Source organism: Dryobates pubescens, chromosome 30, assembly GCF_014839835.1.
Source record: "Dryobates pubescens isolate bDryPub1 chromosome 30, bDryPub1.pri, whole genome shotgun sequence".
NCBI lineage: Eukaryota > Metazoa > Chordata > Aves > Piciformes > Picidae > Dryobates > Dryobates pubescens.
The window spans coordinates 2,837,668-2,858,869 of record NC_071641.1 but is presented as its reverse complement, the minus strand read 5'-3'; the positions used below and the strand labels follow the sequence as shown (position 1 = coordinate 2,858,869).

Below are 21,202 nucleotides of genomic sequence, written 5' to 3'. Positions count from 1 at the left end.
TAGTATGAGTTGGATATTTTCTGTTCGTATCATCATGCAGTGCATCTCTTAGCATTAGCCTGCCAGGTATTGTGATTCTAACTCAGATTCTAATTTTAGAAGGGGACACATCAGAAGGATGAAAGACACAGTCGGTCTTTTCTGTAGAAAGCCCAACAAGTAATATTGAGACATTTCTTTGGTACCTATTTCTGTTTCACTCAGCCCAAGACATCTTTGTCATTTAACAGGGCAGTGCTCACATGAAGATTGCTGGAGTGTTACAGAATATTCTGGTCTCCTTAATGATTTAGATGAAATATACCACTAATTCATGGGGCCTGATGCTGTTTCTAATGAAGTCAATGATCTCATGTCACCAATATCAATAGGAGAGGAGTCAGACTTTCCCAGAAAGTTAGGTATAAGCATGGTAATGAAATCAGTCTTTCAGTCATCCATAGAGAGCCACAATCACTTGTTCTGTCCTCATCCAGTTCCATCCAATGTCCCATCTATTTGTCTTTCAAAATGAATCAGTTGCTAAAAATACACACCAGTATTTTGCTGTTGCAGTAGGAATGGTACAGCTGAAAAATGTTATAATGATTTCTATAAAACACAGAGATAATCCCCAGAACATGAAATAATTGATGTAATAGGTGACATTAAAAGGGGGGTTGTAAATCCCTTTTTTGTGAAAAAAATTGTATTCAGTTGTAAAAGTGTCAGCTTCTTTAAGGTGGTGGATTCCCTGCCTGTAAATATGGAAGACACTCTGTCCTTATTTCAAATGATGACTTTCTCCCCTTGTGCTGTATTACCCATTGGCCAATACTACCTTATACAATATTGGGCCTTTCAAAGGACTTGGTCAGCTTGCATGTAATACAAAAGAGTTAGGAGAAAGTGTCTGTTTGCAGCCAGTTTATTGTTCCCAGGATAGTAAATATTTTATTAGGTTTTCCTGCATTCTCCCTTTTGTAGGGGAAATTCTTCTTCTAAGTTGGCATATCTAAACAGTAACGTTCTACAAGAGAAGAAATGAAAGCCATGAAATTAAGTGAGGAAATGAAAGAAGACAGGGAAGGAGAGGGCCATATGAGGAGCACAAATGTCACATATCACAGTGTGTCCTACTCAACTATGTGTGGGCTCTAGCTGGGAGTGCTCACATGGTTGAGTAGGACTCCTTAAAGTCACCACTAATTCTGCGTGCAAGATTTGGCTCACAACAACTTTCTTTCGGCAGGCAGCACCACCAGACTTCAATGATTTGGAGAGCATGCAGAAAATACTGATATATAGACTGAGAGTTTCCCAAACAAGTCACAATTTGATGCAACCTGCTATATAAGATTGTTTGTAAAAATAATTTAAAAATCAAATTGAGATCATACTAATGAGGAGTTGTGTCTAGAAAATCCAATTACTTGGTGGAGACCTATATTTGGGAATCAACAGAAACACAAGATCAGAAATCAATGCATTAAAATTAATAACCCAGAAACTGGGTTTGATTACTCAACAAAACTTCAAGGGGATGACTTTCATCGGGCAAGTGAAGCAAGAGGATGCTTGATTTGACATTGATGCCAAAAAAGAGTAGCGATTGCAAGGTGTGAGATTTACAGCCAGAGTTACTACTCTCAGCACCATCAGAAACTACAGATTCCAGTCTGACACTATAGCATTTCACTGTCCTGATTGCAATACATGACTAGTCCAAAACATAAAAGGGGATCCGAGAATGCTAGTTCTACTGTTGTCACTTAACTTGGGACATTCTGTGATATGTGTGATCTGCATTCCTACTATGACTCTCTCCTTCCCTCTCTTATTTCCTCACTTAATTTCTTGTCTTTCACGTCTGTCTTTCTTGGTTTTACCCAGAACCTAGCTTAGCAGACAAAGCTAATTTTGTGATGTTGTTTCAGGTCTCTAACTAAAAGAGGACCAGTTGGCACCAACTCAGCTTGATGGTGGTACAAGTTTGCCAGATCTTGCTGTAGCTGATACAATGATGGACTTGTTTTCCTGAGGTTATATGCAAGAGAGGGCACTAAGCCAAACATGGGTTTGTACTTTTGCTCTTCTCTTCTGGGTTTTGCTTTCCCCTTTTTCAAGGCTTGTCCAATTTGTTGTTCAGATAAAACAGGATTATACCCTAGTAGGTACAGATCTATCTAGTTCAGCTGGCTTCTTCAGAAAATACATCTCCATAACATCTAAGAAAGGTGTTTGTAGCCATGAGTAGTACCAACTGAACAGGATGTCAGAGGGACTGGTACAAAGAGTGGAGGTATCTCATTACATAAATCTAAAGGGAAAGGAAATACAGGTACATTACTGAATTGAAAGGCACTTTATGTACTTTTAATTATTTGAATGTTTAATATTTTTTATTGTAATGGATTTTTTTTTCTCACAGTAGTTATTTCTATGTTTGATTTTAAGCAGAGCTGACATCTATGCTATCTGCCTTTGTTAACTGCTGTTACCCAGAGACAGGGTCATACACATGAATGCTTTTGACCTGGGGTTGAGATTCACACAACACATGTATTTTTAAAAGTGGATTAAGAGTCAGTCTAGTGAGTTGTGTTTTGTAACTACACAGTTTCTATTTCCAATTACACATCTGCCAAACAGATTTACATCCTTATTATCATTTAAATGGCATTGCACATCTAGAACAGAGAGCAGGATTTCATTCAGGCTACTTACAGAGAAATGCTAAAGCCCTTGAAGAGCTGAGAGACTTCACTGAGAGTCTATCTGTAAGTGCTTTTAACATAAAGAGCAATGTAAGTCTGATTGTTGTTTGTGGCAAGCTGATTACTGTGAGCTGCACAGTCATGAGAAAAACGTACTCAGAGGTATAGTGGCTTTCCAGTCTGTTTTCTTTGATTTATGTCAGACGTCCTTTGGCCTACAGCAAATGAAACAGAAAGGGCCAGGCAGCTGGCAGGAGCCTGAGGCATCTCAGCCTAATGGTATCACAGATCAGAACCTTAAGGATTTCAGAGTAATCAAACCCAGTCTGAATGCCTAATGTTTTGAGCAGCAGAGGTTTCTGCACCTGTTATAGACAACTAGAGGTGTAAAGAATATCAGCTCTAGTCAGACTTTTAATATGACAAAACATTCAGTAACTGAGTTGTCAAGATTATACTTCATGAGATACACCCCTAATGTCTTAAAGGATAGTTGCCAGAAGAGAACAAGGAAAGGGCATTCATGGGAAGCTGACATTTGAAAACTCATTTTGTGAGCCTGCTTGCTTTCCAGGCACACTCAGATGAGTGTCAGGGATTTCTCAGCGGTGTACATGGCAGTCAGATCATGTCTGAACTTCTGGTTGTTGGATCACCTCAGCTAGCAGGCCTGGGAGAAAGTTTGGAAGACAGCAACTTCATAGTTCAGTGAGGTGTTTACAGGAGCTAACTAAAGACAAGCTTGACATGCATGGACTAGGGAACAGGAGAGCATGGTTTAGTAACAGTTGGCTAAAATATGACAGATGCATACTCCATGGAGAGGAGAGACTTTGTGCAGTGTATTACAATGGTGCAACAGGATGAACTGGCATGGCAGTCTTTGTGCCAATAAATAAAACACAGAAGTGGTCTTTGAGGGCTTTGGGGAATCAAGTTGTCTGTTTGTAGCTAGAAGCAGGAGTGACAGCTGCTATTATTTGACCCCCTGTGCACAGTGATCAGAAATCACTGACTGCCCAGGTCTCTGACTGTACAGCCAAGGGAAGAAAACATCTTCTGGGAAAGTTCTTTGGCTTTAAAAATTTTCCTCCTTTGTAGTAAAAAAGTGCCACTCTAATGAAAAAATAACTAGGCTATCATTCCCAAACTCTGAATTTCAGTAAGTGGCTGATTTGAGAAATAGCTACTGTTTTACCAGCACTTTAGTGTGTCACCTTACCCTGCACATTTGAGATCAGTTTACCAGCCCCTCCCAATGATTCTGACACTCTTTCCCTTACCATGCCTCATCTCTCTGGAACGTCTGTCCTCAGGCCACTGAGTCACTTTCCTGCTTTAAATGTTGCCTTTTTTTTAATTGTAATTTTACACTGACATTCTAACAGTAAAAATGTATATGAAGATGCACTGCAAAATTGTTTTTATAGATACTGATGAAGGTTTAAAACCCCCGTTTGTTTACAATACTTTACTGACAGAATTAGTTTTAAAATAAAGGACTTTTTGTCAAAACAGAGACACAGATAATGAATTTGATAGTATCATCTTGTTAAACCCCAGCAGTGTCAGAGCCCCTCTGTCTAGCTAAGGAACAAGTGGTACTCAGATAATGTGACCTCACGTACCAAAGGAAGGATCATGACCCAGAAATTTACCTCAGAGCAACGAAAGGAGGTACTACCCATTCTGGCTAGCCATGCAAATTGTTAACTATGCCAAACATAACTTTTTCACAAGTAGGAAAGACAGAGAGAGAAAAAGAGGAAGATCCACCTTTTCTAGTTGGAAACTAAGCCCTCTAAATAATTTCAGATAAATCACTTTGTAATCAAAAATGTTTACAACTACTTTTCCAGGCCACATTCAAGCCAGCGGTTCTGCTTATACAGTTGTCAGTCTCCAGAACCATCTAATTTCCAAACAGCCAAAATATTAATTTAAGCAATAGAAGGTGCCTTTGAAAATGCTTTTTAAATGTTTTTTTTTTTCCCCTTTTAGAAAATGAATATTGGAAGACTCCAAACTGTTACACTCTGAAAGAAAATGCTAATATTATGGTAAGTATTTTTAATTTAACCAGATTAGTAAAGGCCTTTTAAAGCACAACAAAATGGTTTTGGCATGCTTAACTGGTGGTGTGGGGCTGTGGAACCTCTATATTTGAACTTCTTTTTAGACACAATGCTCTTAAGTATATGCTTAATATTAAATCAGGACACTATGGTAAAACATTGATTTCATAAAGGTATATTTACTAGCTTGAAAATTCCAATAGAGAATAGGAAGGTCTACTCTATGCTTTCATTAAATAGTTAAAAGATATGCTTTCAATTTTCTTGTACATTTGTTGAAAAGGTAAGGAGTTACCTTTGTGGACCCAGTTGTATATTCCCATTTGGGCTGTTTATATATCTTCATATTGGCCAAGGCTTTGACACTGGAGTAACCAGAGGCAGTCACCTAAATCTTTACTCACCATTTAAAAAAAATCAAAATACATATTTTGAAAAGACATACTTTAGAAAGTATCAGCCATAATGTTCATAACCCATGGGTACTGTGCATGAAAACTGTTCCTCCTAACAGAGCAGATTTGTTTTGTTGTGCACTGAGCTGTTGAAGAGGATTTAAGGTGTTTGAGTGAATAGAGAAGCTGAAGTAGGGGCTGGAGCAGGGAGCCAGCACTGCTGGTATCATGCTGTGATGGATAGAGTTTATATGAAATGCATTTCAGATTGCTGACTGTACTGCATGAGAGGAGTACAACCATGTATTTTTTTCATACTTGACACACTGAGGTGTGGGTTTTGAGACTTAGCTAGTTTTAATTGGTATTGGTTCCATTGACTTTCATTGAGAAACAATTTACCTGTTTGAAGGTCTGACCTAGATGAAAGGGAAGCAGGGAAAATTATGAGTTTGACTTACTGGATGGGGAGGGCCAAGAAGTCAGTAGGAAGAACTTCCAGAGTTTTCCCAGCTTTAGTGAAGACAATGAAGTTTAAAATTTAAGAACCAATGAATAATTTGATTGTCAAGAAGAAGGTCTCTAATACCAGTCTCTGCCTTGCAGATATACCTATTTTTGTGTACTCCCATGGGATCCTTGTAACACTGAAACTATCAAGGAGGGGTAACAGTGCTCCAAGCAGCCTTGCTTCCTTTCCCAGATTTTCAAGTCAAATTTATAAAAGTTGTTATCTTTTGGCTAAGATTTAGGAAAGAAGCTATTTACATGCTAATCCTGAAATAGTTCTTCTCTATTTATGTGGTGCAAGACCTGTGGCTCTTCTTCACAGTTGTGAGGAACACTCTGGTCTAGATCCTGAGATGCAGCCAAGTACTTACATTGGAAATCATGTCATGAACAACATTATTAGTTTTGGGGTTTATTCTTTTTATGTTGGTCACTGTATGTCCAAAGAAATAATGGCAGAAGCAAGCATGGTATTTGAATATTTAATTTCTCAAATGTTAAATGCATTTCAACTTTCCTGAAATATAACTACAAACATAATTTGGTAATTCTTGAGCTTTTAAATCTCACTTCAAAATATGTGCATTTAAAGTGTATTTAAAAATACTGTAATTCTATTTGTCAGATGGCATTTCCTTCAACTTGCTGTGGCTTTGTCAGAAAACATCAGGAAAGCTACAATAACAACAGTATCTGCTTTGTGCTTATTTGGGCAAAAAATGAGTTCTGTGTCCGGTCAAAATCAGGTGTGAAATTAACAGTGTGGGCAGTGAAGGCTTTAATATGGTATGTATTGCTATTAACTCCTCTAACTGAAATCTTAGCCAAAAGATAACAACTTTTATAAATCTGACTTGAAATTCTGCAGACATTGTAGTGCTAGAACCTAGATTCCTGAGATCATTGCTGATACAACTCACTGGAAATTATGACTATTTGCAATGGTTATAAACAAAACACTTTGAGGTTCGCATCCATTACAATTCTGCAGGGAAGCCAGGGGGATTATTATCACTATGAACAGACTGGTTTAGTGCTTATGGTTATTATTATAAACTCAGAAGATAAAACAAACAAGTTTATAATGGTGATGAGCTATTTAGAGGCTCAGACTTGAGGAAGAGTTCAGGAAAATAAAGATCACACATCACAGGAAAAGTGATTTTTAATCCTAATGCTGTTTGTTATGAAGCAACCACTTGGCCATAAGGCCAAATAAGCTTTGGTTTATTTTATTAAACTATCCCCACATGCTACTCAAAGCAATTTAATTTGTAATGTTGATACTGTCTGTTAAAGAGTCAATTTGCCTAGCTGAGTTTGTTATGAGCTTAAAAGCATACACTGTTGTTTGTACTGAATTGTTTGTGCTTGCAATGATTTGATGACATTGAGTGCAAGATTTTTTCACAACTCTACTGGCAAAAAAATATTATGGGAGTGTTTTCTGATGAAACCAGAGTTTCAAGGTGACTTTCCTGCTGGGAATCTGTCTGATTTTGGATGTCTCCACTGGGTCATGGGGTGAACAGAACCTGCTATGTCTTGGTTGGATATTGTGGAAATGCTGTTTCTCTTCCCAAGACAGTCTCAGGAACAATATCTCTTGATTCTCAGGGATCCAACCCCTAAGACTACTCTCAGATTTACGCTTAAGTATGTTTAACAGTAATTTCACTGCTAGAACACTGTGCAGAAGCTGGAAATAGCCCTGTGTTCTTTTATGGAAGTAAATGCACGCGTGTTAAGTGGGGACTATCCAGTATCCCTCAAACAATAATTTCTGATTGGGATCAGTGATCCTATTTCGTGGTGTCCTAAAGGCTTGCTGACATCAGTAACAAGAAAGCTTTTATCAGTTGGACGTAGGTGATGAATCATTGCTATCTCACTCTGTATCCAAGAATAAAAAGCCAACTGCATGCAATGGAGGCTTGGCACAGGTGTCTGCACTACTGTTTCTGCTTCCAAATGCTTTGCCATCCCATTTACAAGCTTGATGTTTTAAATGGTAACAATTTTTTTGTATGCTGCTAGACAAAATAAACAAAGAAACATCATCCCATAAACATTGCCTCAAGATTTTCTGGAAATAAGAGCCTCTGAAGCAGTCCTATTAAAAAAATCATCAAGACGACTGTCAGCATTTTCCACAATGCCACTGTCTCTAAACAGACACAAATGATGACAAGTTTGTGGCAATTTTTCATCCCTAAATGGGTGGTCAGTAACTATTGGTACAGGAGATCTTCAGGAATACAAGGAGTCAATAGGTTTCTCTGCATAGGGATTGCATGTAGATAACTGCAGTGACTCCATTTTCCATAGTTAGGATTTGATTACTCATCTCATACAGCTCACTTTCCTTCTGTCTCCAAAGTCAAAACTTTTAAATTTAATTTAATTTAAGTACTTATTCTAATGCAAAGACTTAACACCATAGGAAATTCAGAGTTACAGTCCTCCAAGCTCTGACTGCTCGCATATAATTTCCGTGGAGCTCCTTAACAACTTCTGCAAGAGAGATCTAATTTTGCATCTGTCCAAGAGTCTTTGTCCACGGTGGCTATTTAATCCTCTTTTTGAGTAGAGATGTTCTGTGTTGTAGTTGGTATAAATGGCACAGATTCACACCACATTTCAATCCATGCTATACCAACTATCTATCAGTTGCTCAGTGCACCAAAATAGATCTCAAAGTATCATGCCCCTCTGTGTTTCAGTAATACCTGCAAAATCCTGAGTCTTATTCTGAATTAAATCACAAAAGCTGCAGTCCAATCATCTTTACTAAACAGAAATATCTTTCTTGCAAAATAGTCCCATGTTTTTGAGAGATAACTAATAGCAGAAACAGCTGGATGTAGTTTGAACATGCTGGTCACAGTTTACACCTCAGAGCTGTTTTCTTCCCAGCTTGTCCTGAGAGTTGTTAAGGCACAGGGCCACAGGCTGTCACACCTAGCTGATGGCAGAGTCCTCTACTTCCTAAAGATGCATGCTAGCAATCAACCCTAACATCCATTTCATGTCACACCTATTGTGCCCTCTGACATTCAAGTATTTCCTTTCAGTTGTTCTTCTTTTTCTTTTCTTTTCTTTTTTTTTTTTCTGCTCACCTACAATCATTATTCTGGTCAAGGACTTTTTCCTTCACTGTCTCTGTTCCCATATCTGAACACATCCATGCCTATTTTCCTACTGCCAGAAAGATTTTTTTTCTCTGAACTCTTACTTTTTGTAAATCCAAGGACTTAATCACCTAAGAAATGGAGTGGAGAGAAAGCTGACTATTAGGAAAAAACCAGTCTAGTTCAACAGAGATGGGGCTTTACTGTGGTGTTTCTGGGTTTGGTACCAGCACTATTTTTTCCTCTATTCCCAGTTCTTTCCCATAACAACAAACTTAATTCTGTGAATTAAATGCCAGCTCCCAGCACACCTCTTAAGAAACAAGACCATCCATGATATTTTCCCAATTAATTTTGCCCTCTGCTTTCTCCCAATCACCCCTGAGAGAACAGATCCCTCCACCCAACCTGTTTACAGGAGCACCTCTTTCTCAGTTAGGTCCCCGTGTGCTTGGCATAAGAAATGCCACTAAACAATCCAGCAGGTAAATTTGTAAAGAAGCCAAGGGTGCTCACCATGAAGTGTTGTGACCAGCCTGTGTGTGAGCCTCAGTTCTGGTCCTCTCCTGTGCCGCTTTGTTCTCCTCTGTGCATGCTGCTACCTTTCTGCCTGCTCTTTACGAAATAGTAAGGAGGCTAATTTTAGGGCGCTTCATCATCCTGCCATGCAAAGACACAGTGTCATGTCAGAATCAGCAGCATGTGGCACCACTTGGAGCTGCTATTTTATAAGCTGAGGTTAAACATGTTCTCAAAGTGGTCTCTGCAGGGCATAAATGGCTCAGGTATTGATCTTGTATTCCTGTAGGATTGCACCTTTAAAATCAAAGATCTGTTTCAGCCTGAGCGCAAGCCCAGTTTAATGATGTAGGAACTGGTCTCAGCATTCAACACAAGTCAAAAACCTCAAGAGATTACATGAGAATTTCCTGCTGGTCAGTTAGCACCTGGCCTGCTGATCTATTTGTAACAGAAGAAATCAGGTAATAGTGTGAAACATCACCACAGTGGGAGGATAAGGGACCATGTGTGAAGAGCAGCTGCACTCCCAACCCTCTGTGTAGGATGCTCAGACATGTTCAGCATCTTCAGCCCTAACCTGCAGGTGCTGTAACCTGGTCACTCTGGGTGCCAGCTACAATTTGTGTGAGCTTGAGGATACTGGATCCACAGGAGCTTGTGAGCACAAAAGATTCATACCTAAAGCAAAGGCCAGCTTGTTTCCTTCATTGTTCATCCTTCATCCTTCATCCTTGTCCTTGCTGCTTTTCCATTTTCTTCACTTCTGCCATCCTATGAGTAGCATTCTTTTGGCTATTCCAGTCATATTTTTTGGCCTGAAGGGATGAGAATGGGATGTTGCAGGTTTTGGGGTTTGCTTATACTCAAAAAGCTTCCTTAATGAGGTGCCTCAAATCAGACACTAAACAATTTAGTATTTTTAGTGATTTACTTTCACAAACGGGTCCAAGCAAGTTTTTTTTTTTTCAACCTATCTCCGTCAGTTAATAAATAACTGGCAAGCCCATTTGCATTTGAGCTAACCAGAATCATGCAGGGTGGACAGACAGAATCAGAACAAGCTCAGCTATCAAGCAGCAAAGCATATAAAACCTGTACTCTGTGAGTTATGTCTGTCTCTCTACATAGGCACTTTCTTTAATTACTAACATCCAAATACTGATACTGTCGAGAATGTAAGGACAAAAGATCATACTGAAATAGCATAAAAGGGTCTGACCACACCGTATTTGTACGGCTATTTGCATTTTAAAGCCTTTCCTTTGTCTTAATGAAGAATATTCCACAAAGGCTTCACACCAAGCTTAGTAATTTCTCACAGCAAAATGCTGACATCTCTAATTTCATGTTACCAGCTGTTCTGGACACCCACTTTTATTTTCTCTAGTCTGTGACACATCAAGCTATAAAACAAAGGCGTCTGAAATGAGGGATTCACGTTGATAAAGAATGTACTGACTGTTGCCAGGAGAAAATGGAGGCAGAGAGCAGAGTCAGTCCTGGTTATGAGCTACACAGAAAGTTTCATGCTGTAACACTGTAGCCTTCAAAAACATATATATTAACTGAAAGATGTTTGCCACTAAGAAAGGATAAAGTGTACATTAGTTAACACCAGATGATTTCTTTCATTTTTGTATTAACTGGGGTACCATTGTGCAGACAGCAATCACCAGGCAGTAGCCAAGCATTACAATTTTAATAATGGCAGGACAACTGAAAATAGTTTCCTATTAGTTGTGACCATATAGTTATGCCCATCCCTAAGAAGACCACAATTGTAACAGAAAACCCTTTGCACTAAGGCACTTGGAAGGAAAAAAATCCCGTCCCTGAGGTTAACCAGATGGATACTCCTTGTCCTCACTGGATTTTGCATCACTGCAAAATACTGGGGTTGTTTACAATGCTAGAATGAACATTTGAACTTTGAGATGCAAGTTTGCTCAGGCACAGTTCTCTTGATCGCTGCACCTACAGAGCCACATTTTGGCAGATTTAATGGAGAATTGGTTGTATTGAGTGTCAGGGAGTCCAAGCAGTGATTTGGTACAAGAGCAGGTACTCTCTTTCTCCTGCCTCCTGTGTGCCTTCAGCCCCATGAAGGGCTTTCTCAAGGCATTAAAATAAGTAGGATGTGGCTTCTCTAGCACAGAAAAGAAAATCTGCTAAAATAGGTAACAAGTAGACTAAAAATATGGCTTATACTTTGCTTGAAGTCATGTTTTTAATGTAATTATGTAATGTAATTATTTAACTTACAGTAATCTGATTTTAGGACTAAAATAATTCCTCTAAATAAGATGTCTGTTACACAAGGAAGTTGGACTTTTTGCAATGTTGGATGTTGTTTCCTGCTTTTTATATTTTTTATTTAATGCTTTAGGCCAACTACACCAAAATACCCAAAATACTTTTTTTCCCTACACAAAAATTGTACAGGGCATGCAGTGTTCCCTTCAAGTACATGCACATATCCCCACACGCTGGTCAGAGGACACATTGCACAATGGACGATTCAAATCTGCTTCATGAACAGAATGGTTTCCTCTCTTTGCTATGTGTAACAGCCACTACTAACCTTCCATTCTCACATGCGGAATGGGAAAAGGCAAACCCCTCACATCTGCCCTTTAAATAACAAACCTGTGTGTTGCTACCCTGAAAAGCATGGCATCATATAGCCTTTGCCAGCCACGCAGCCCTCTCATCATCTCTGTGCCTGAATTTCTTATTTCTGGTTTGGATCTTTAATGGTCGATTTACAGCTGTAAGTCCTGAGGAGCCCTGCACAATCTTACCTATTAAGGTACACAAAGAAGCATTTAATGGCTGGGCCAAGACATGCCATTTATAGGGTTTCCTTAAATGCTGTCTTTTACAGGGCAAAATCACACCAAACACAGCACCTTTCTTACCCATAGTTGGCAAAATCACTTGCTGAGAAGCACATCAGGGCCTGGCCTTACTTCCTGACCTATATAAAGGTAGATGGCAGAGCTGCTACCATGAGCCTGCTAAATGAGGAAACTGCATTTGGATTCCTAACCACTTACATAAATTGCAATAGATTTTCCTCCCAGCACTGAGCAAAATCCTTAGAAAAGGCAAAAAATGTGTTTAGCATGTAAACTTCTCTTTAGTTGCTCAACTAGAGAGAAATGTGCAATGAAACAAACAGTTCAACATGCCTGCCTTGGGATGCTCTGAGATGCAGAGAAACCTGTAACTGGAATGTAGAATTCTGAAGATTCCAGAAGACCCTTGGGCCGCCCTGCTCCTGAGCCAGAGGAGCTAGCGGCCGGCCGGTGCTGACACTGCTGCCTGCCGCCGCTGCCACACCGCCAGGATCACCCTCGGCGCAGGAGCCCCCTGGGTCAGAAGTTAATGACAGGTAATTGGAGTGTGAAGAACAGTGCGTTCCTGCTGCTGCCTGGTGGATCCAGTTCCTTCCCGCTCACGTATCTCATTTTTTTCGTGCCCTCGGAAATCAAACAGAGGCTTCTGCAGATCTCCGCAGACAGATAAGGTACAGCAATATGCTTGCGAGGTCTGAGCCACAGCACAGGGATGAACAATGTCATCACAAAGACCTCTTCCCAGCCAACGTGGAGGGAACGGATCAGAACATACTGACTTTTTTTTAACTCTTCAATTTAAAACAGTTCTGCAGTACTGCAATTTAAAGCTGCTGTATTTTATGTGTCACCAAGCCACAGATCCGTCCAGCTGCAGTCAGCACCTCTGGGTGGGCACCTGAGCTGAGCGTACCCTCCTGCACGCAGTTCTGCTCTCTCCAGGCGCACCGGGGAGACACAGGCACCGCTCCACCACCCGTCACCTCACGGCCATCCTTCTGTATTTTCTTTCTCTTATCAGCTTCTCGCTCAGCCTCAACAGCCCAGAGTCGGGAACTGAAGCCATACGATGACTCCGACCATAACCTCCCTCCCAGCCTTGCTGGGGGTCTGGGTAGCGCCCCCACCCCAGAGCGCCCCCGTCCCCCGCGGTCAGCTGGACCCGAGAACGGCACGGCCTAGACGCGGGCCACTGAACGCCGCCACCGACAACCCGGCCGCCGGCGCCGCCGAGTTCCACGCTGACGTCACGCCGCGCCGCCGTTGCGTCACCGCCCCTGGCCACGAGGCTGGGAAGAGTGCGCGGCGGTCCCGCCCGCGGAGTCCGCGCCTGCGCAGGAGTGGCGGCCGGGCCCTGTCACCGCGCCGGGACTGCTCACGCTTTCACGGTGCCCGGTGGATGCCTGCAGCGGGCGGGCCGGGCTTGGGCGCGGCCTGGCGGCGCCGGGTGGAACGGATCGGACGCCTCGCTGCTGCCGTTGGCGGTGAGTCTTGCTGCCGGACTTCTTCGGCCTCGGGCGCTGCCTCACCTTCGGCTCCGTGAGGCGAACGGGAAAGTGGACGGGGCCGCGCTCGGCCCGCACGGCGGGAGCGGTGGGACGGCAGGAGCGATAGGACGGCGGCAGTAGGAGTGAGGCGGAAGGAGTGGCGGTGCCCGCGGGGTGAGGGGGCAGTCACGGGAGCGACCGGTGGGCAGGGGCGGTTAGGACCGTTACGGGCGACGGCGCTGAGCAGCTGCGGGGCGCTGAGGGGAGCTCGGCCCCTGGCGCCGCCCCCTTCGAAAGGAGCGGAGGCCCTGCTCCGGCCGCCGCCAGCCGGTTCTACTCCGCTGGGGCCGCTCCTACCGTGCTCGGCGGAGCGCCGGGCGAGGTCTCCGCTGGCCGGGGAACCTGTGCCCTGACAAGGGGAGAGCCGGCTGGGTCGCTTTAGGAGCACTTCAGTGCCTGGGCACGGTGAGAGCGATGACACAGCCAGCGGGAAGCGTCCAGACCCTTCCTGCAGCGCCGTTACTCGCGCTCTGCTGATAGAAATTGAGTTGGATGGTTCCGCTCGCTTCCTCTGTTTGCTGGTAGAGAATGAGTTGGGTGGTTTCTCTTGCCTGCTGTGTGCGGTGTCGGCATTGGGCGGCTTTTGACGTCACGCGTGGTAGTCTCCAGCAGTTGACAGCGTGACTTGGCTTCATGACTCCACAGAAGGCTAAAATACTGCTGTGCTTTGAGAGCAAAGTACAAAACTTATTTGGCTACTGACTCTTATAAGAAACAAGCAAAACAAAGCCCCCACCGTCTATGGAAATACCTGTTTCAACAGAAAAGAGAACTTTTCTTAGTCCACTGGAGATGGAGATAAACCTTGATGGTGGAAACCTTGATGCAGTAAAATCATGGATCTCTTCTACCTTCTTGTGTTGCAGGTTGAAGCTTGCATTGCAGTTACTACTACAGATCTGTGACGTTTGCAGTGGTGTAGTAATGTCTTAGCCAAAGATGTCTTCGTTTTGATGTCCCCTTCTGAATGTGGTAGGATATAGCTAGTGATAGCTAGGGAAATAATTGATCGGGGGTCATCTCCTGAGACAGATAAAAAGAAAGCAGTATATTCTAAGCTGTTGGCAGGGTTGTGTTTGGTTGTTTGTTGTTGTTTTTTTTTAATGAGGCCACAAAAACATCTTATTTACTGCTTTTTGACTTTTGCCGAGAAAAGTAGTCATGGTGTCGTGCTAGCGAGCAAGAATTGTGCCCTTCCTTGGTTTGTGTAATGCTGAAGTGCTTACTGACAGTTGGTTTCTTTCAGCAGTTTTATATTTAGGTGGTTTATACATGTTATGACTCTGCAGAATGTAGGACAATGCACGTGCAGTGCATTGTATTCCACCTGCCGTCATTCACGCCTTCCAGCTAATGGTCACAGATGAAAATTTCTAGCAATTGTGCTTTTCAGGTTGCTCGGAAAGTATGGGGAAACTTAATGTTGTGAAAGATAGTATAGTAGTGTAAACACTGGCATAGATTCTTTATTGTCTGCCATACTGAAAAGGAAAGAGAAAGGTTACTTTGGGCTCTTTCACATAGGTACAGAGTCTGTCAGCACAAATGCTGGTAATAGTGATTTAGGGCTGGGAGTTTGTACGTGTGATCTCCTGTTACTGCACAGTAATTATGAAGCTGTAGCCTGTGTGATTGCAGTGCAATACTAGGAGCTTGAGCTTCAGCTGTGTACTTTAAATTGCAACTTCAGTTGACTCATAGTTGTTTAAATGCAATGATTGACACATCATACTATGTGTTATATAACTGAGTTGATCAGAGCTGACCAATTTTTTCCAAGCTTTGAGTCAAGTGTTGGTTTTGGGGATGGTCTTGAGGCTATACGCAGTGCTTTCTGGAGTCATGCAGCTCCAGATCTTTCCCTCTTCCCCATAGTTTAGGTGTTCAAGAGGGGATTGGACATGGCACTTGGTGCCTTGGTTTAGTAGTCAGGAGGTCTTGGGTGACAGGTTGGACTTGATGATCTTTGAGGTCTTTTCCAACCTTACTGATTCTGTGATTCCTTGTATGAAGAAACTAACCTGTTCTGTCTCCTTAAATGATATTTGAGGTAATTTCTGTTGGCTGGAGGTGGTTGTGACTGTTTCCGTAGGTCTGGATTAGGGATTGGAGAAGTTTTACAAAGAGTGATAGTTCCAAGTTTTTGAAACAAAATTTTATAGAACCAGGGTCCTACACATCTTAAAAGTCATATCTGAAAAGGGAAGGAAAGCATTTTACTGCAGCTAATGTAAACAATGTCCAAACCCAGTAAATCATGCTCTGTAAAATTTTTCTGTTTCAGTATATTGGTGTAGGGAAAGTGAACTTGTGGATTACATGCTAGGTAACATAAATGTTCAGTACAAAATGAAAAGCTGTACTTCCCCCTCCCTTTCATTTTTTAACAGCTACACAGAAAGGATATTCTGGAAAAGTGAAGTTGGAAGATCTCTGTGATCAAGAGAAGCATAAACATGTTGTGCTGGGGAAATGCATCTTTTGGACAGCTTGGATTGGGTGGAATTGATGAAGAGATTGTTTTAGAACCCAGAAGAAGTGACTTTTTCTTAAATAAAAGGATCAGAGATGTAGGATGTGGACTGAGACATACTGTTTTTGTCCTGGATGATGGGACTGTTTACACATGTGGATGCAATGACCTAGGACAACTGGGGCATGAAAAAGCCAGGAAAAGACCTGGTAAGTTTAGAAGTAATCACTTGTGGAGAGTATATGTGGTTGTGCATGCTGCTTCTTTCCCCTCCCCCCCATTATGCTAAGTTTGTAAAGTTAAGCTTTCCAGTGTCTGTGTGTTTTGAATAGTGTACACAGCTCTTCCAGGAATAGGCATATTTTTCACTCAAAACATTCCTTTGCTTGGGTCACATTTTGTGACAGTTGGAAACAGCCAACTGTGAAACATGGATGCCCCCTGCATATTGTCCTGCTGTGCAGCTGGACAGTGCCACTATTTTTATTTTCAGCATGAAATCACTTTACCTAGGGCCAGGGAGACTCAGTGGCTGCTTTTAATCTCAAGGGAAGGTGACCTGCTTCAATACAGAGTTTAGCATTATACTATATGTATGGTTTGGCTGCTGCAGTACGATAGGAATGAGTATTTGGCACACCATTTGGTGTGTGGTTTTAATTATCTAATATGTGATACAGAGCAGGTCTGATTAAAGCAATGTTCTACTTTCCATTTTTTTTAAGAACTAAAAATAAATCTTTTGATAAAAGCCGTCAACGTGCAGTGCTGCAGGAAGAGGATTTGGAGAAGCCGAAGGCTTGCAGTGTAAAACTTCTTTGGGCTTTTTTTCTTTCCTTGTCTATGTTCTATGTGTGTTTCTGCTTCTTGCTAGTGCAGTACTATAGCAGAGGTGGATAAACATCTTGCAGGGACTGCAGAGGAGTGTGCACATGGGCTCTGTTCAGAACTGTCCATGTGAGTCAGCTGTGTGCTACTGAGGTGGGAAGCAGTGCTTCTGACAGTGCTCACAGCATAACGTAAGCAAACGGAAAAGACTTAGTAAGAGTTTATTCTAGTCGTGGCTTTAGCAGTTGTAGTAGTTCCTTGGCACAGTCATTGATACGAATATTTCCAATGGAAGTAGGGCCTTATGCAGTGTTTTACTAGATTTTTAGTCAAGAATTTCAAATTTGGTGCCAAATAAAGATGTTTGGTTTTTTTTTTTTGTCTCGTTGATGTGTAACCTTTTAAAACTGACCTGGACTTCTATTGGGAAACAGTAAATGGATGTTAAAACTGATAAACTTTAATCCTGTGCAAACATCTACTTCATGAATGTGAATAGAAACTCAGTTTGTCAAACTTAATCTAAAGGCTTGTTACTGAATTGTCTTTTAAATCTAGAAGTTTAAAACAATATTAGATACTTTTTTTTTTTTAAGCAGCCTGCTATAAATCTTTTTTTCTTACTATTACGTTTTAAGTATGCTCAGACACAGCAGTCATGAGGATTGCATTGTCCTCCCTAACTTTTCTTTCATCTATAGATTATTGATGGTACTGTTGAGTGTTCTAATGTGAAATTAATGCCCTGTGGTAACTTGTACAGCCTAAAAAGGCACAGTATCTTTACAAATGTCTAGATTCTGTCTTTTGTACGTCTTTCTGCCAACTAATTTTGCCACCTGTGTCACCAGTCACCGCTGGCACTGTTTAGCTGTACCATCCATCTTTCCTCCCCACAGAGCTCTGCTTGCCATGTGTGAATGTTCCTTAATCCATTTTAGGCCAAGTCAGCTTGGCTGGTTTAGCAGCTGGTGAAGGTAGCCTGAGCTAATCTACAAGCTGTTGGCTGGGCTGGAGAGGGTTGACATGATGTCTTCCATCGAGAGAGCTGTGGAGGCTGTAATGGGCTGAATGGGGGTGGTAGCTTCTTTAATCAGATCAGCTGTTTAAAAACTGTGAAGTTGGGTCTGCTGCTTGTGGTGCTTTATTGTGGAAACAGTGCCTGTCATGTTGCAGATGCTGTTAGTTGCTGTTTTGAGAGAGGCTGAGGCTGTGCTAGGCTCTGTTTACAGAAGTTATGTTAATGCTACACAGGCTTTTTTCAGTGGTGTGCTATTCGTAGAGAGGATAGAGTTTGTGTTTGAAAACTTGGCATAAAATGTGCAAGCGGGCTCTTACTTTAAGGCAACTGTTGAAAATTCCAACCACTTCACAATTGCTGAAATGATAATTTTAGATTTCTGAGCATGTCATAAGCATGAAAGCAAACTTCTTCCACCTGCATTTAAAGGTATTGATGCATGCTACTGGAAACAAATGACAGATATTTTAGTGTTTGCTTTTCAGAGATGTGCATTGTATATCTAGAAAAATTACTATTTAGGATCTGTTTCTGCAGTATTTTGCATTATAAAGAGGACATTGTGTAGCTCATTGCAAAATCAGTAGCTTTAATTTGCCCTGCCTTGTTCTGCAGGCTGTTTTGTTGATAATGAATAGGTGAATTTAATTTGCTGTGGTAGAACATTTTCCTCTTACATAATGTCTACACGTGTAGTCATTTGACAATAATCTATTTGACCTTAATGTTAATTGTGTTTTTGCACTCATTTTCAGATGGCAAGATTAGAAGGACCTATTATGGTCCAGCTGCAGTGTTTGTGCAGTTGTGTATATTGCTCCAGACACTATTGTTATTCTGTTACCTTGTGGGTGTCAGATTTAACTTACTGGTTCTAAACCAGGATGCTTGCAGTGTTAGATAAAGGCTCCTCGGGGATACTTTGATGCTAACTAACTTTTTGTTTGTTTGGTTCTTTAGAGCATGTTGGTGCACTGGATGCCCAAAATATTGTAGCTGTGTCATGTGGAGAAGCTCACACCCTTGCATTAAATGACAAGGGTCAGGTATATGCTTGGGGTCTGGCTACTGATGGACAGCTTGGTTTGCCGGGAACAGAGGAATGCATCAGAGTGCCAAGGTTAAAAATAATTTGTATATATTAATTTTTTTTTAATGTTCTTAGATCACTTTGGTTAAACTGTTCTACTGTTATAACTGAAAAAACACATCAGGAAGTGTATTTTAGCTGAGCCACTTACATGCTGTAGACAGTTTCTCAAAAAGTCAGCTTATGTGAGAAGTGTGTTAGGTGTTTATTTAATAGCAATCTGCTAAGAATGAGAGATATGTTGCAGAAGTAGGATGGGTATTTTAAGAATGTGAATGGGGATTGATAACTGCCATTTAAGAGAAGTTAGAGAAGTAAAATGTTAAACTTTCAAACCCAGTTGTGGGACTGCTTTTGAGGAAAGTGTGTTTGCTGTCTGATCTTTGTACTTCAGTTGTCACCCTACAATTTTTCATTGGTGGTCAAATAACACACCTAGTTACAAGCTAGCCAGAGTCACCTGCTTGTTTTCAGAATGCTGTAAGCATTCCAGCTAGCTGAACTACACATTTTTACTCTGGTGAATAGGTTCACTGACATCAGTGGAACTGTCTGTAGCAGTAAGTTTGCTTGCAAGCTGCAGGTTTTCTCCTCTAATGTTGGCTTTTACCTAGGAAAAAGAGGCATGAAAGAAACAATTCCTGGGAACACTAGTAGTTTATAACTACTATTGTTTATAGCTATCATGACTATCTGTGTATAAGCATGAAATACATTAATAATCAGTATGAAGAGTTATTTAACACTGTATTATATTTAAAAGCTCTCAGGCCTTTTAGAAACTCCTGGTTTTCTCATCACAAGTTGAAAGCATTCTAGATTAAATACACCTTTGTATGCATTTGCAACTTCTTTATAATATTATGCAATACTTAATAGCTCTATTAAAAAGTTTTAATTGAAGTTGAGATGAGAAACTGTGTGTTGAGATTTTAACAGAAAGTAGTTCAGTCTTTGCAGTCCTCTGAATATTAGATATAAAACCTTTTTTCTTTTGGAAACTAGAAAGTAGGTATCATTTTCTTCTTGCATACAGTACTGATTTCCTCCTTTCAGCCTTCTTAGGACATGAGCCTTCCTAATTCTTCATTATGCTCTTATAGTGACATTATTCGTTAGAAAGTAAGACAGAACCTGTCCTTGAAAGTGTTAGAAAAGAAGCAGTCTTGAGTTTGAGCAGCTTGGTCTAGGGAAGGTGTCTCTGCCCATGGCAGGGATGTTTGGTTTAGATGATCTTTAAGGTCCATTCCAACACAAACCACTCTATAATTCAAGACTTTACTAAATAACTTCTCATTAATGCTAGAATATTTAAATTAAACATGTCAGCAGAAAGGATTAATCTTCTGCATATTACACTTTGCTTTGACTTTGTATTTCATAACATGACCTTAATTCTTCTTCTGTTTTCTTACCCCAATAGAAATATTAAGAGCTTATCTGAGATCCAAATTGTTCAAGTTGCCTGTGGTTATTACCACTCACTAGCACTATCAAAAGGTAAGCCAAATTCTTCTCTAGTTTTGCATCATTTTTTAACCTGCTAATTCTAAAGTTTTCAGCATCTGTTTTGCCTTCTTTTCAAAAAGATTTTAATTTTTGTTAAAAAGCCTGTTATGACATCATGCAGATGAGATTTCAGGTTGGTAGGGAAAGGGTCATTTAGTGATGCAGGCTTGAATTTAGAAGCCAAATGTACACATGTTGTGTTGGTCTGCTTTTTTTCCTTTCATCATCTTTGCTTTTGTGTAACTTCCATTTTAAATGCCTTTTTGTTTCTCACTTTTTTTTTTCTGTTTCCACTTTTTTCATCCTGTTATTACACTTCACTGTTCTATTTTAACCTATGACCTCAAGGTACTGAGTGTTGCAGGCTATGACTTCCTCTGTTGCTGTTCCTTTGTAAAGCCTCTGTTTTGTTGGTATTTCTGTAGGTAAAATGTAATGTCACTTCATGAGTTGTATTTTGAAAGGTTTAAATGTCAGTGTTCGGAATTCTGCTGGGGCTCTAAGAATGTGCTTAGCTGGCCTCACTTGTGTGAGAGTATTATGTTGA

General features: G+C 41.0%; 1 protein-coding gene across 4 annotated transcripts in view; it reads left to right on the top strand.

Moving 5' to 3' along the window:
• Positions 1 to 13,541: 13,541 nt before the first annotated feature.
• Positions 13,542 to 21,202, top strand: part of HERC4 (HECT and RLD domain containing E3 ubiquitin protein ligase 4) — a 31,484-nt gene continuing 23,823 nt past the window's right edge. For 2 of the 4 annotated variants that reach the window (XM_054174602.1, XM_054174599.1), the window contains exons 1-4: positions 13,557 to 13,671; positions 16,125 to 16,416; positions 19,017 to 19,176; positions 20,570 to 20,646. In XM_054174602.1, coding sequence (XP_054030577.1) covers positions 16,191 to 16,416; positions 19,017 to 19,176; positions 20,570 to 20,646 — 463 coding nt within the window. In that variant the 5' untranslated portion in view covers positions 13,557 to 13,671; positions 16,125 to 16,190. Of the gene's footprint in view, positions 13,849 to 14,489; positions 14,601 to 16,124; positions 16,417 to 19,016; positions 19,177 to 20,569; positions 20,647 to 21,202 lie in introns of those variants that run through there. The other 2 variants (XM_054174600.1, XM_054174601.1) reach the window with 2 other exon arrangements.